We start from the raw sequence: 15,898 nt of genomic DNA, 5'->3' as shown, positions 1-15,898 counted from the left end.
ATATCTTCAACATCATCATTACCTTCTAGATTTCTCTCTCCTTCTAATTGACCATTTTGACCTTTATGATCTTTTAAATTTCATCCTTGAGTCATCATTTAAATTTGGTAAAATTACAATTTAGTCCATCATAATTCTTTACCTATTCAATTTGGTCCTAATTCATCCATTTTCCTTAGTTTCTAGATCATTCCACCTTTAAAATATTTACACTATTATTCCTTCAACTTTTTCATATTTACACTTTTACCCTCAAATTTTGAGTATTTACTCTTGTGCAATAAAACTTTTCTCACTTTTACAATTTATTCCTTTCTTGAATTAATATATCATAATATACTCCCCAATGTTGACATAACTCAAGGTTTCCCTTTTTGTCACTTTATTTTCTTGTTTTACTATATCAAGGATAATATCTTACTATAAAAATTTTCGAGGTATTACAAAAATAACCATTACTAGCCATTCTAATGGCTAGATTACAAGTATCATTAACATGCCACTAATGGCCAAGTTGTCCAATATATGCCATTATACAAAAATGATTTTACTATGTATACCCAAAATAAGCTAGTCGATAGTGTGACGATGCTCTAATGATCTTCCAACCTTCGTAAGCTTTCGAGCACTATAAAATAGAGAAAATAAAACATAGTAAGCATTACATTCTTAGTAAGTTCGTAGAACGGAAACTAAACTTACCAATCCCGTTTATTAAATCTAAACATATAATATCATGTTTACTATCCATTAGCAATATTACCTAAACACATGTATTCAATCAAACATGTTAGTCACCAAAATCTTCATATCAATCAAGTAAATATAGATGAGTTATTTATACCATTTTCCTTCAAGACATCATTCATTTCATTCCATAATTCTCTTATCATGCCAAGAGGTTTTGTGTCCGTTGAATCATTGAAATTCCGATGGATACTCAAGTGGTACACTCGGGGTGTACGATTCAATAATCCATCAATTCTTATTCAAGAGTACCCATTTGGGCACTTAATTAAGGAGCACACTCTTGAGTCACATATCATATAACAGGATTACCAGTTTAGGCTAAATCCTTTATACAAAATATGCTTAGAAGAGTTTAATTAGGATTACCAGTCCAGGCTAAACCCTAATCGTAATGTATACTCGAGAGGTATTATATCAGGATTACCCGTCCGGGCTAAATCCTTTCTATAATGAGGTCAATAGGATTGCTCGTCCAAGCTAAATCCCGTCTGCAACAAATGCAGAACCTCATCCATTTCGAGAAAGCACATATATTCATCGGAATTTAATACTCAATTGGGACTTAACCCATTTTTCACCATTTCAAGCATGTATTAAAATTTCCATTATAGCATTCAAGTACTGCATATTAATATAAGTCACATTACATACAAACACAACATTCAATTAACATAATTATATGCTCGATTAAGTTACACGAACTTACCTCGATACTTGTTCGCGTACAAAATCTACTAATCTGTAACCTTTTCTTTTCATCGATCTAACCTCGAATTTGTGTTGTCTGGATCTATATAAATAGCTTTAATCATCAATTTCAAAAATTTCGTATTTATTTGGACTCAATTTACATTCTAGGCAAAATTACCATTTTGCCCCTAATTTTTCCATAAATTCTAATTTCGTCCCTAGACTTGAAAAATGAAACTTGTGCAATTTACTCTCTATTCCAAGCCTAACCAAAATCCCATTACAAAACTTACAGCACATGTATTCATAAAAATTCAGCATTTTTCTTCAATTTCACAACTTTACATTTTAGTCACTAAATCATGTTTTCATCAAAAATCACTTTGTAAAAGTTGTTTATCTATCAACAACCTTTCATTTTCTATCATAAATTTCTAATTTTCAGCATATTTATCCATGATCCAAATTTCATACCTTGATAATTTTTCAAATTAATCCCCCAAATAGATAGTTTAAGCTATCCTGATTTAAAAAATATCAAAATTACTAAAAACGGGACAAGGAAACTTATCCAATTAAGCCTTGAAAGTTTCTTCTCTCTCTCCTAGGGTTTCTATATAATTTTTAGGGTTGAAGATGACAAAATAATAAGATGATATCTTTTATCATCTTTTTAATTAATTAATTATTTCAATTTCCAATTTAGTCCCTACTCTTTTCTAATTTTTCCATGGATGAGTCATCAAAAATCTACATACTTTTCTTTAATGGTCTGTGAGACCTCTAGTTTTGAATTTCATAGCTATTTAATCCTTATAGCTACTAGAATTCAACTTTTGCATTTTAAACGATTTAGTCATTCTCGTAATTAAACACTTAATCGATAAAATTTTCGTATCAAAATTTTTACACGACATGTCTATCATAATACAGACCATATAATAAAATAAAAATAAACTTTATTTTCGAGTAGGATTTGTGGTCCCGAAACCACTGTTCTGATTTCACTGAAAAATAGGTTGTTACAAAAGTAGTCAACACCATACATTTGGTTGAAACCTTTCACAACCAACATTGCCTTCAGCTTGTTTAAGGTTCCATCAACATTGTGCTTGGCTCTAAACACCCATTTTGCCCCTATGACTTTCTTGTAAACTGCCCTTTCAACCAACTCTCAGGTTTGATTATTATTTATCATTTTCATTTCATCCAACATTGCTTCCTTCCAACCTTGTAATGCTTCAACTTCTTTGTAACTGAATGGCTTAATAGCAGCTATGCCAGCCCTTTCATACACCTCACTAATTAATCTGATTCCTTTGACAGGTAAATCATTAAAATCCATTTCTTGCTCAAACTGATCAGCTTCATTCGGCCCAGTTACTAAATCTTTAGTAACATGTTCTGGCTTAGCTTTATCCTAGTTCCATGTTGACTTCTATCAAACACTACATCCTTACTTATACAAACCTTGTAAGTTAATAGATCAAGTATTCTGTAGGCCTTCTTGACACTGCTATAGCCTAAAAAGATGCCAGATCGAGCCTTCTTTTCCAATTTGTCCCTATTAACAGTAAGAACGTGTGCATAACAGATGCAACCAAAGATTTTTAAGTGTACAACTAAAGGTTTGAATCCAAACCAGGCTTCAAAGGGAGTTTTATCTAGCAAGGCTTTGGTTGGTAGCCTGTTTTGAAGATAGACAACAGTGTTTACTACTTCAGCTCAGAATTTTTTTTGCAAGTTTCTTTCAAACATGAGACATCTGGCCATATCCATCAGGGTTCGATTCTTTCTTTCACTAACACCATTTTGCTAAGGTGTGTAAGGGTTGGTGAGTTGATATTCAACCCTTGACTCTTCACAAAACTTTTGAAACAAATCAAAAGTGTACTTTGTCTTATTGTCTGACCTTACAATTCTGAGCTTGCAACCTAATTGAGTCTCAACTGTTGCTTTGGACTTCCAGAACACAGAAGTAACTTCTGACTTCATTTTAAAGAAATAAACCCAACAAAACCTAGAATAATCATCAATATAAAGGATGAAATACCTACTACTATTCAAAGATTGAGTCTTCATAGGACTACACATATCAGTGTGAACTAACTGCAGTTTTCTAGAGGCCTTCAGGCCTTGTTTGCTAGAAATGAAAGCCTGGCTTGTTTTCCCAACTGGCACACTTCACAAACACCTTGTTGCTCAACCATTCTTGTAAAGTTGTCAATCAAATCCTCCTTGGATAACTAAATTAAGGGTCTATAATTGACATGACTCATCCTTCTATGCCACAATTTAGACTCATCCAATGTAGTTGTATAAGCATTAGTAGTAGCTTTATTCTAGTCAACAACAAAGCTCTTATCAGTCGTGGCCACTAATATAAGCCTACATCCACTTGAATCACTAATCAAGTATTCTTTGTTCTTAAACACAATCGAATACCCTTTCTCAAATAATTAACCAATACTTAGTAGATTTCTATCTACTTCAGGTACTAAAAGAACATTTGAAACAAGTTTAGTACCTGAAAGAGTATCAATCAGCATATCTCCTTTTCTTCTGCTTTGATGTAATATACATCGCCAACTTTCACCTTGGAGTTGAAGTTACTGTCAATCCACTTGAAAATGCTGGCATCATGAGTCATGTGGTTGGTACAACCACTATCAATAAACCACCCTTTTATATTCTTTCTCCTGATTGCAGAAAAAGAAATTGCAAATACTTGCTTCTCCTGAGTATGGATTTCTTCAGCTACTTCAGCTTGAGAGTTTAGTTGTTATGGCTGCTATTGTTTTTGTTGGTCTTTGTTGTTGCAAACTTTTTCAACATGGCTTAATTGCTTCCGAGTAGTTTTTTTAAAATAAGAGCATGGTGGATTTTTTTTCTTTCTACCACTTCTTTTAGACTTCTCTTTGTTATCTAACCAGCTCTTCTTCCCTTTGTGGTTAGAGAAGCTTGAGCTTCCTTTACTTTTGACTTGAAATGCACCTTCATGATGCTCCTCATGTCTGCTGGCTTTTCTTTGTTCCCAAGCATAGAGTGCATTGATTAGCTCAATTAAAGAGATTGTTGACAAATCTTTCGAGTCTTCCAAGGAAGAAATATTGGCTTCATATCTCTTAGGTAAGGTTGCAATAACCTTTTCCACTATTCTACTTTCACTGAATTGGTCCCCAAGTAGTCTTATATTGTTCACAATAGCCATGATCTTGTTAAGTATTGCTTAACTGTTTCAGTCTCCTTCATCTTTAAATTTTCAAAATCCCTCCTCAAATTGATAAGTTGTTGCTGTCTTATTTTCTCAGTGCCTTGAAACTCTTCTTTAAGCTTGTCCCAAGCCTGCTTTGGAGTATCATAGGCTATAATCCTTGTAAAAGTCAAGTCTGACACACTATTTTGAAAGCAGGACATTGCCTTGTATCTTTTGACTTTATCATCAGAATGTTGCCTGATTTGAGCTACCGTTAGGTTAGCTCTCAAGGGTGGTGGTTCAAGATCAGCATTTACTACCTTCTACAAGTTAAATTCTTACATGTAGGTCTTCATTTTTACTACCCAAATATAATAGTTTTCATCACTGAACACTAATGGTGGAGTTGGAGAGAAACTAGATGAAGACATATTGACTTGAGAACAAAAAGGAGAAATTGCGCTCTAAGAAATAGGCTTTTAATACCAATTGTTGGTGTTTTTGAATAAAAAAGAAGAATAAACGCTTGTTTTAGGACCAAAACAAAGAAGAAAAATGGCTGAAAAAAATTCATCTTACATAGATGTCAACTGAAGCTTACATATAAACAAGAAATCAGCTTGAGTAGAAAAAAACTATCACCTAATACTTACCTAACACCACTAAAACATCTTGAAACTTGTACACATAGATAAGTTGATTTAATCAAGTCAATCAGCACCTAATCATAACAAACATCTTACTAACTTAGTTCAAATGTAACTAAGTAACAAAAAAACAATTAAAGACACCATGTTGTTGTGCTGCAACATGCATGCAGCAAAAAAAACAGACTTAGCTACATGTAAGCCATTTCTTAACAATCTTCACCCCTTGAATCTTCTACAACTCCCTCTCTTCCTGCTTCTCCCATGCTCTTGTTGGTTCTTCCAGTGGTGGTTAGCATCATCTCTTTAACTGGAAGCAAGTAGGCCTTGAAGCTACTGGTTTAGCTATGACTCTCCTCTCTACTTCTTTAACCTTTATTTCAGTAAGTTTGTGTATTTTATTTCACTTAGGCATAACGTGCCTTAAAAGCACAATTTATACACCACTCATTGAACCTCAACAGTTGAAAATACTACTGTTCTTGAGAAGGTAATGCACAGCTCAAAATCAACATATTAGACCTACAAGCAGCAGGGTTGTATATACTATAGAAATGTTTGGAAAAAAGGTTGCATGAATATGGGTTTGAAAGACAAAACTATTGGCTGTTGCAAGACATCTTAGCAGTAAACCACTGAACTTTCTTCAATGTCTCAACCATCAGTGCCTTATGCTGCAGTTACGAATCCTTACTCAGATGCCTCTTGGGGTTTCAAGGGCAACTACTTCGGTAGTAGCTCCGAGGAGATGCTACCTCATCTAGATTTGGCTCAAATCTCGGAGCCTATTAACAGTCAATTTTCCGAGGGGTTTCAGTTGTCTCACTAAAGCAGGAGGCAATACATGGAACATGAGCCATCTAATGTGGATGACACCTCCATGCAGCATATTCAACAACCGCTCTAATTCTATTGTGATCGTCATTCCTGCAATTGTTGGTCAGTTTTTGTGCCCAATCTTATTTAGTGTGTACTTTTCGGTGTTTTTGGTATTGGAATTTTTTTAGTAGGAGTTTGATAAAAAAAAAACCAAATTATCCCTTCATTTTGTGTCTGTCTATGGTTAAAGCATGTTCAATAGCTGAGAAGGTGTTAGCCTATCAAGAATTGAAAGCTATTGTATGTTTCAGTGACTATTTCTCTAGAACATGATTTTCATAATGTGAAAATTAGCTTAAAAATCCTTTTAACTCATGGTATGGTAAAAAGCTATGATTTCTTGGCTCCAACAATCTCATTTCTCATCTCTCTTATAAAAAGGATAAATGCAGTGTTTTAAGCATTGCCTAGAAATGTTATGAAGTTCAAATATGATGTAAAATATTGGTCAAATACTGTGTTTGTGAGCAATAGAAAAAGCAAAGAACTGTTATATCACCTGAGTAACATTCACTTGTTACCGTGTCATCTGCTAATTCCTATTTTCTAGTTTCGTCCTTAGCATAACATCTATTAGTGCCACTGCTGAACATGGCATTGATCTCTGCAGTCATATTGATGGGTCATCCATCAAATACTGTTGAAAAGGAACTTCAATGTTTAATCTGTGAGAGGGAACTTTCACATTATGCTAAAGTGAAATGTAATACACAAACTTACTGAAATGGAGGTTAAAGAATTAGGGAGGAGAGACATCGCTAAACCAATAGCTTCAAGGCCAACCATCGTTGGGAGAACCAACAAGAGCATGAGAGAAGTAGAAAAAGAGGAAGTTGGAGAAGATTCAAGGGGTGAAGATGGAGGAGTAGCTGTTGACAGCAAAGAAGCAATTGGAGAAGCATACATAGGAGCGGTTGTTTGAAAGATCTTAGGGGCTAGTGTCGAAGAGATGACAATGAAGGCATGAGGGTTTCAACTGATGTTGCGGAGATGATGAAGGATGATGATGATGGTGAAACAAAGAAACCAAATCTAAAGCTTCGTGTTTAAGTTTTATCGGTTTATCCAACACATAAAATAACGAGATATTTTATTAAAATGAAAATTTTTAATAATTGGATGACCATTTATATACTTACCATTATAGCAAAGACTTTTGGGAAAAAACGAATCACATTGTTTATTGTAACTGAAAAAGAAACTTCAAGACATTAAATTCTCACTGTTACTCGATAAACCAAAACGTTCCACTTTTCCCTGTTACAGTCCTTAAATATCATTCCTTGTTCAAGTGGATAAAACACTCAAATTAAGCAACCAAAACAAAGGACTTATTGACAATTTGGAATTCATAGTCATGGAGACCTCTAATGGCGTTGACAAATATGACTATGCAAAAGAGCTGAAGGAATTCATCGACACAAAAGCTGGAGTGAAAGGGCTTGTGGATTCTGGAGTTGCAAAGATTCCTAGAATATTCATCAAGCCGGAAGAGGATCAATCATCTTTACAAACCACTTGTACCACTCATCTCCAGTTTCCTATAATCGACTTGAATAGCATAGAGAGTGGGCAGCGAATCCAGATTGTCAACAACATACGCCAAGCAGCTCAAACATGGGGTTGCTTCCTTGTCATCAACAATGGGTTCCCAGTTTCCTTGCAAGAAACTATATTTGACAGCGCACGCCAGCTCCACGAGCAACCCCAGGAGGTGAAAGCACCATGGTACTCACTGGATGCCCAAAGAATGGTCAGGTTCCACAGCAATGGATATTTCAGTGCATCGACCTCGGCACAATGGAGGGACATTTTAACCTTTTTCCATGTTGAAGAGCTTCAGAAAGAACAAATCCCTCAAGTTTGCAGGGAGGAAACGTTTCCCAGCCAAGTCATTCCCTTCTTAATTCCACTAATTGTATACGTTTTATGTGCAGGGATACCATGACTGAGTACCTGAAACACATAATGCAACTCAAGGAGACCATCTCTGGATTGCTTTCAGACACTCTTGGGCTCACCCCTGACTTCCTCGAAAAAATCGAGTGCCTAAATTCTGCTTCCACTTCTTTCATTTATTATCCGGCTTGCCCTGAACCAGACCTGACATTCGGTTTAGGAAAACACACCGACCCAAATTTCTTGACGTTGTTGTTACAAGATGAGATTGGTGGCCTTCAAGTTCTTCAACAGAACAAGTGGGTTGATGTACCAACGGTGAAAGGAGCTGTAATGGCAAATTTGGGAGACTTAATGCAGGTATTGCCAGACGACCTTTTGATTTTAATCAAGTGTAAATTCATTAATAAAACTAAAATAAGGTTCAAAACATTGATGATATGTTAGTAAATGCATAACTTAGTTAACTATGACCATTTTCTGTGATTGAAGCTGATCAGCAATGGCAAATTCAGAAGCGTGGAGCACAGAGTGCTGGCAGGACGGGTCGGTCCCAGCGTGTCGGTTGTGAGTTTCTGCTTTCCTGCAAATGATGGGAGGCAATATGGACCAATAAAAGAGCTTTTGTCTGAAGAAAACCCTCCTATATACAGGGAAACTACAGGTCTTGAATATATAACCTATTATCGAACCAAGGGGCTTGATGGCAGGCCTGCACTATCTCATTTCAAGCTGGCACCTTAGTCCAAGCACTATATTTTATTTTCTAGAAAAAAAAAGGATTTAATCCCTAATTTATCTAAATCTAGATATCGATAGCATAAGTTAACCAGACGAGATCAGGGCTCGATTCACTCTTTGAAGAATAATTTTATGTTAACCAAGTGACCTATGCTGCTGCTAATTAAACTACTAAATTCGTTCGTCTAATAAAAAAACCTCGGTTTGTCATGCTTGACATCAAGTTAAATATTGACAATTTTCCGACACTATTTTAAACTACTCATACCATACATTGAATTATTACAGTCAGCTTGCTCATATTCGAGCTTGAATTTGACTTCCTAAAAATTCATTTTGATTTCTCCAACTGAAAACAAGTGATTTGATCACAAATTCACAAACGCTAATCAAGAAAATTACTCATTTCAATTTCCATTGAAACTTACTAGTGATTCACAGGGTAATCAAACCACAGGCTTAACAAATAAACAACTGAAAGATACCCATCAATTTTTTCAAGAGAAACGTATATTGTTAAGAGAATGATCAGATAGAGCTAATACTAAAGATGCCATTATCATGGCTATCAAGCCAATAGGGAAACAATATCACAGTCATCATTTCATTCTCCCAACACCTAAAGTTACTTTCGGAAGTTGTAAACTGGGTACCAATGGGGTTCCTTTTTCTTTTTTTTTTTCCTGTTTGTTTTGATTTTCGGGGCCCAAAAGCAAAGCACAACAAGTACTTAACAGGGCGAGAAATAGCAAAGTTTCAAAATTTGTCAAAAACAATAGCAAAAAAAATAAAGAAAAAAAAAGAGAAAAAGAAAAGAAGCAATGCCATCAATTTGCAAAAGGTAAAGAGAATGATCAGATAGAGCTAATACATTGTAGATGCCATCATCACGGCAATCAAACCAATAGGGAAACATTCAGTTCATCATCTCATTCTCCGACCTCCTTAAAAACCAAAAACAAAGTCCTTGACGGTGTTAAAATCAGAAAACAGTAACCCAAAGCAAAACAAGGTAAGCTAAATGAAAAGTAAAACAACCAAGGAAAACCAAAATTGCTCTGCAGAGTCGGCTTGTTGGGACTTCCGCAGTTTTGGTTTTCCCTGGAACTAAGTCAACAGACTCATATATTAGGCTGAAAGAAAACTTGAAACCCTAATTCTGTTGACTTAGTTCCTGGCCTGTAAGCTTTCTTCCAGTCTTTGATATACGGCCCAAGCCCACATCCCTGCATAACCCTCACCTCTACAGCCCTGCTACAGTGTTTGCCGCCATGGAGAATAACCAAGCGCCACCTGTCAAGCTCCTTGAGAAATGACAACCACCGTTTATATCTTATTACTTCCGAGTCTATTTGGCTCTCTCTGCGATGACTAAACAATTCGCCTGAAACTTCTTGCGCTATCTATCTAAGTATTTTACTTCAGCTCTTATTTTAATCCTTCTCCATCAATAACTATCAACTTAGAATTTTAACCCTTTGCCTATTTTTAATGCAATTTCTGTCTGGGTTTTTCTTTAAAACCGAAACTGTTGGTAAAAATCTAAACTTTTTGTTCAGTTTTGGTGGCAACAGAGTAAAAGTTCATTCTTTATTGCTGAACCTTGTATTAAGTGCCTCCACAAAGACATTTTTTTTTTTGGAGGGGGGGGGGCGGAGGGCATGACAAAATAGCCTCATTAAGATTGTTTTATGATGTAGTTTCAAGATCTGATATACCATTTTGAATTACCGAAAGCGTGTTGTAAGAATAATGCTGCCATCTTTACTAGTACCAGCATGCTTAAAGAAAGCAAGATTTTAAATTTTGTGAAGAACTATACTGTGATAAGACCTGTATTTATAATAGAAAATGATCCTCGAATGTAATAGTTGGATTCCGTGGAACTCATACGACTTCATTACTGATACTGCTTCATCAAGTGAAGAAGAGGTCACTTTGGCATGGCTGAAGCTGCTGGTTGGTTTCTTAACCATGAAATAGGAAGATATGAAAGTGCTTGAAGGAATATGAGGTGATTATTCTTTATTCTATCTGTTTTGCAATATTTCATAGTTCTGTTTTAGGCTTCTCTGAATCCCCCATGCCCCGTAGATGTGCATTGCTTCTATTTACTTTCTTGTATGCTTGCTAATTATAAACGCTGAGTTTTATTTTTTTGTTTGTTGCGAGCCTCACTTATTTACTGGGATTTAGGTTAAGGTTGGCGGAGCATTCTCTTCGAGCCGCATTAGCTTCTTGATAATTCTCCATGAGAAGTAAAAAATGGAGCGAGGGTTTAGCCTCAACATTGTCTCTACTGTAATTTCACATTCGACTGCAACCTGCGTTTCCAAAGAACTTGCTGAAAGGTGTTGTGGTTTGTTTCGACAATCGTAATGCAAGTAAGCTTGATTCATCTACTTGTACAGTGAACAAGCTTATTTATTTGGAATATTTCCTTCTATTAACTTGGGGTTTCCCTGTTTATCTTTTTATCTTTTTATCTTTTGCCTGGTTTTATGCTTTATGTTTTTTTCTTTCATACAATATCACACTGTACCTAGTCTAAGTGCAGCATCTCTTGCAAGGTCGAGGAATGAAATCCTTCTAAAAGATTCGTAAGCAAGTAAATATTATCTAATTAACTTATAAATTTTCCTGCTCAAGTAAATATTACTTCCTAATAAGAATCAAATCTCTCCCTTAAAAGGTTAAAATATAAAAAAAAGATGCAATAATGTCATTTGATTAAAATATGTTAAAAACATAAAAGAACTCTTACAAGTAAAATATGCTGCAATATTTGTGAACAGCGTCGCAGTACAATACTTTTCAGTAGTGTGAACGGTGATCCCTTATCAGGGAAATAAAAAAGAAAAAGAAAAGGGGAAGAAACCCACAGAGAGAACTGGAAAAGCAAAGAAAGGCTTCTGCATCAAGCAAGGGGTATAAAACTTTTTTATGAGAAGAAAGGGATTTGGTTCTTTGCAATTTGAGCTTCTCTTGGAAGCTGGCTGAGCCAGCTGAGGGATTAGTGAGAATATGTTCTTTATGTTCATGGAGAGCAATGTGGTAATTCACTGTCTTCTTTATGTTCATAACTGGATGCATATACTTGGAAAGCCTCAAAAATTAAAATGATATTTTCATTGCTTTTATTTCCAATTTTGGAGAACTCTTCCCTATGATGTCTAAGCAAGGGAATATATGGGTTTATCCATTTTAGTATTCTCAACCAAAAATGCTGTTAACATGTGTTTGTAGTGAAAAGTTTTTGATGTCGGTAAGGTTGGGCACTTTCATGTTCTCAAAGCTGTTATACTCGTTATGTTGGAATAAGTTATGGGGCAAACTTATCCCGTTTGTTCTTAGAAATTTTTCTGTTCTTCAAGAAAGTGTTTATTCTGTGTGCATGAATGTAACACTGTAGCTCAAGGAGATGGATAAATAACCTGAATCAAGCTACTGATCTTACATATATATTGTTAGATATATTGTATAGAGGTGTCTGTTTTTGTCACATAAAGTTGTTCTGGTTTCTCAAGCCGGGATCTATACATGCACTGAAATTTAGTATCATCAGGGATTTAATTGCATTCCTCTGTCTCAACAGTTCGAGTATTGTGGAGAAGACAGACTAGAAAACTGTAGTTGATTTGATCACTAATGCAAAACTTGTAGGCTTTTCTGTACAATGCTAAGTTCTAATGTATTTTAAGAACAAATTTTAGTATTGGCTCATGTCCCCAAATTTTAGTATTGGCTCATGGACATGATTGAAGCTAAACTACTGCTTTGTAAGTATGCATTAAACGGCATCTTATGGCATATTGTGTAATAAATTCAGGCCAAAAAAGTGTTTGGTCTGAACTTGCACAATTTACATTTATTATACATTTACAACTGTCTTTGCTTACTTATTAGTGATATTTTTATCTATATGAACTGATTGTGTCGATAAAGAAGGAATCAACTTTGGCCCCCTGCAGCCTCTAAGTTGGAAACAAAGTACGTTGCAGTTCTTTGAACAGTGGAAGGCACTGATACAGTGCTGGAGGGGATATGCGTCCTTGGGACTGTACTATTTGAAGAGGAATGTAGAGAATCATGCTGAAAGCAGCAATAACAATGGCCAAGAATATTTCAGTAGTTGGAAGAGACATCCAGGTGTACATTTCCTGGGGATAGTGCTCTCAAGCAAGCTTAAAATCAGACCAGAGTAAAGGTTTGCTTATCTCTCATGATGAACGTATTTTTAGATAGAACCATACTCAAAAGTTTGAACGTCTTTTATGTTATGTAAATTGTCAAATAGTATGTATGTTGGGATCCAGGGGAGTTCATATTATAGTATTAAGCAAAAAGCCTTGCCCCTTTTCTGCTTGAAGTGAAGTTGAGAGATATCCATCCTATTATACTACTGTTGTTGCTTTTAGCTAAAGCGAGAATTCAAGATTAGCATGGGAATTTCTTAACCTAAAGAGTAAAAATAAAATAAAATAAACGTAAGCAATCCAATATTATCCCCTTAATAATAATGATCACAGGCTTCCCCACCATTACCTACCTCGAAAAAAGGTATGGCTGAGCAAGAACTGGCGGTATTATTTGCCCCTTGGGCTAACCCTAGGGTGGCTTCTAGCATCCAAGATACTCCTAACGTTTATTCAATATTGAACACGATAAAATTTAATACAAATATGATATAAAATATTTTTGGAGTCTATAACTTTCACCATGTCCGATCAGATCAAAATCAAACCAACTCGAGTTTCTACATCATTGTATAACTCACCAAACCTGGGTTTTAAGGTGAACATCTTAACCAATGGGCCAAGAACGGGGTTCACATTATTGCCCTTGGTAGGATTACCAGCTAAAGACAACGAGACTGAGCTAATTCTCGAACATTTTTGGGTTCCAAGCTAAGCTGGCCTTTCCTTTTCTTGAGCTTCTTTCCGATTTCCCTTCCAGCGCTCACTGATATGGGTCTAGTGTAGATTTTTTTGGAAAATGTTTTTAAAAAATGTAGGAAAAGAGTAATTTTAAAAGGTGTAGCATTGCTATTAAATAGTGTTTTAAAAAATTAAAAATGTTTATTTTAAGCACGATGTTGTAAAGTAATTGATATTTCATATATTATAATATTAATTTATTTGAATATTATTTAAATTATCTTCTTCTTTTCTTTTCATAGCCATAGGTGTCTTCATCCATTTTGTGGTTTGAGTCTAGTATTGTTCGGGTCGGAGATGGTATTCAAGTAAAGCTCTCTCAACAATGTTGACTCTAAGATTGGAACTTGGTCCAAATACCAAGGAAGAAGTCCAACTCTAGTTCTTCAAAAATCAATTAAGTCCTCACTGAAAATTTTTCACCTGTTGAACCCTTATCGAAAAAAAAATAATTAAGTTTGTCGATTGAGTCTTAGCTTAGTTGGTATTAGCATTGTTGTCAATGCAAAATAATATAGATTCGAGTGTGTTAAAGGTCAATTATCCTTTTATTTAAGAGTTAGATGAAGGGTTATAGGTAATGATAGGCATTTTAAATGGGAGCACAAGACAATGACACATTACTGGTCATGTGTAACTTATGTTGATGTAGCATGTAAACAAATATTAAAAAAATTAAAAATTAAAAAAAAAAGAAATTATTATATGGAAAACGATTAACATGATAAAAAAACAGAAACTTATAAAATTTAAAAAAAATAGAAAATCATCTAAAATTATGAAAATTTATAAAAGTCTATATAAAATTAAAAATCCTATCACACGTTGTATGCGTGTAGAAACCACAAATATATGTTTAAAAATAAAATACAAATAATGAAACATGTGGTTTGAAACTAATTAATTATAGTAACACATGAAATATGTACGATTTAAAAAAAAGATTAAATTGCGAGTAAAATAAAATTTAAACACATAAATAAATCAAATTAACAATATTAAATGCACTATAGTTGTTTATCATAGTGTTGTTTTCAATTGTGAGTTAGTGTCCGATTGACTTGTGACTCCAACATAGTCAGAGATTTTATTAATAGTATAGATACAATTGATGGAGATAATAAATTGTACATATGTATAAAACATGATAAAATGAAGCTTTGCTTGAGTGGTAAATTCAAGATTTTACTAATGTAATTGGTTTGGATCCAAATCTCATTCTATTCATATATTTTTATTGATTTTTTTACATAAAAAGAATAAAATATCCTTGAATAATATAACTTATTTTACCTACAGAAAGACATTGCTATAATTTCCTGTAATGACCCGAATTTTATCGTTACCGGAAAAGTGTATTTTCGGGTCTCCATTTCTGAAAAATGGATTCGTAAATATTTATTAAAAATATTTACGAAGTTAATCGAGTGGTTAATTAGAGTTTAATTAAGTGAATTAGCTTAAATTAAGGATAATTGGATAAAAGGATTAAATTGAATGAAGTGTGAAAGTTTAATTATAGAATAAAAAAAATTGAAAGGACTAAATAAGTAAATAAGCCAAAAAGAGTGCCAAGTGTATGGCAAAAATAAATTACAAGTGTAATAAATATTGTCGAAACCATTTTAAAGGGGGGTATTTTGAAAACGGGAGTCGCCACCAACCCTTTTAAGTGTGATTGGATCACCTTATAAAACATTTTGGTCTACGAAATTGTGAGAAAACGGGCTAGGGAGTCGGTTACGTATGAGGAAGGGTTAGCACCCTCGCAACGCCCAAAATTGGTACCAAATTGAATAGTTTTGTCTTAAAGTCAAAATTTTGAAAGAATTTAGAAATAAGATCTTTTTTAAAACCGTAATAATTTGAGTTAAAAATCAAGATTCTTTCGCTTCGAAAGAGTACGAACATCACATCCAGCATAATTGGACACGATATTCCTAAATTTTCGTAACTGAAATCATCTTGTGATTTACAAAATTTATTTAAAATGATGCTTTTTAGACATTTAGACAAACGGGAAATGGCAACCCAGCATGTTAGGGCACTACTTCCCGAATTCCTAAATACCAAAAACATTACCTTATTTTTTAAAAAAATCTTTTGGATTAAATGAAATATGAATTTTATGACAATGATGTATTTAACATATTACAATA

At 34.4% G+C, this 15,898-nt stretch overlaps 1 protein-coding gene, 1 long non-coding RNA gene and 2 other non-coding genes across 4 annotated transcripts; 1 reads left to right on the top strand and 3 right to left on the bottom strand.

The window, feature by feature from the left end:
- Positions 1-7,368: 7,368 nt before the first annotated feature.
- On the bottom strand, positions 7,369-9,897 carry LOC121209771 (uncharacterized). Its single transcript, XR_005904883.1, has 2 exons — positions 9,674-9,897; positions 7,369-8,644 (listed from the first exon to the last, which is right to left on the bottom strand). It is a non-coding gene; the product is annotated as an uncharacterized lncRNA (long non-coding RNA).
- On the top strand, positions 8,062-8,853 carry LOC121209770 (1-aminocyclopropane-1-carboxylate oxidase homolog 1). Its single transcript, XM_041081151.1, has 2 exons — positions 8,062-8,421; positions 8,554-8,853. The coding sequence occupies exons 1-2, from the start codon at positions 8,092-8,094 to the stop codon at positions 8,803-8,805; spliced, it is 582 nt and encodes a 193-aa protein (XP_040937085.1). The 5' UTR covers positions 8,062-8,091; the 3' UTR covers positions 8,806-8,853.
- Positions 9,325-9,412, bottom strand: LOC121210263 (small nucleolar RNA Z102/R77). Its single transcript, XR_005905384.1, has one exon. It is a non-coding gene; the product is annotated as a small nucleolar RNA Z102/R77 (small nucleolar RNA).
- Positions 9,651-9,737, bottom strand: LOC121210262 (small nucleolar RNA Z102/R77). Its single transcript, XR_005905383.1, has one exon. It is a non-coding gene; the product is annotated as a small nucleolar RNA Z102/R77 (small nucleolar RNA).
- Positions 9,898-15,898: the final 6,001 nt, after the last annotated feature.

The sequence above is a fragment of the Gossypium hirsutum genome, chromosome A11 (genome assembly GCF_007990345.1).
Source record: "Gossypium hirsutum isolate 1008001.06 chromosome A11, Gossypium_hirsutum_v2.1, whole genome shotgun sequence".
Taxonomy (NCBI): Eukaryota; Viridiplantae; Streptophyta; class Magnoliopsida; order Malvales; family Malvaceae; genus Gossypium; species Gossypium hirsutum.
This window is presented reverse-complemented; position numbering and strand designations above follow the sequence as displayed.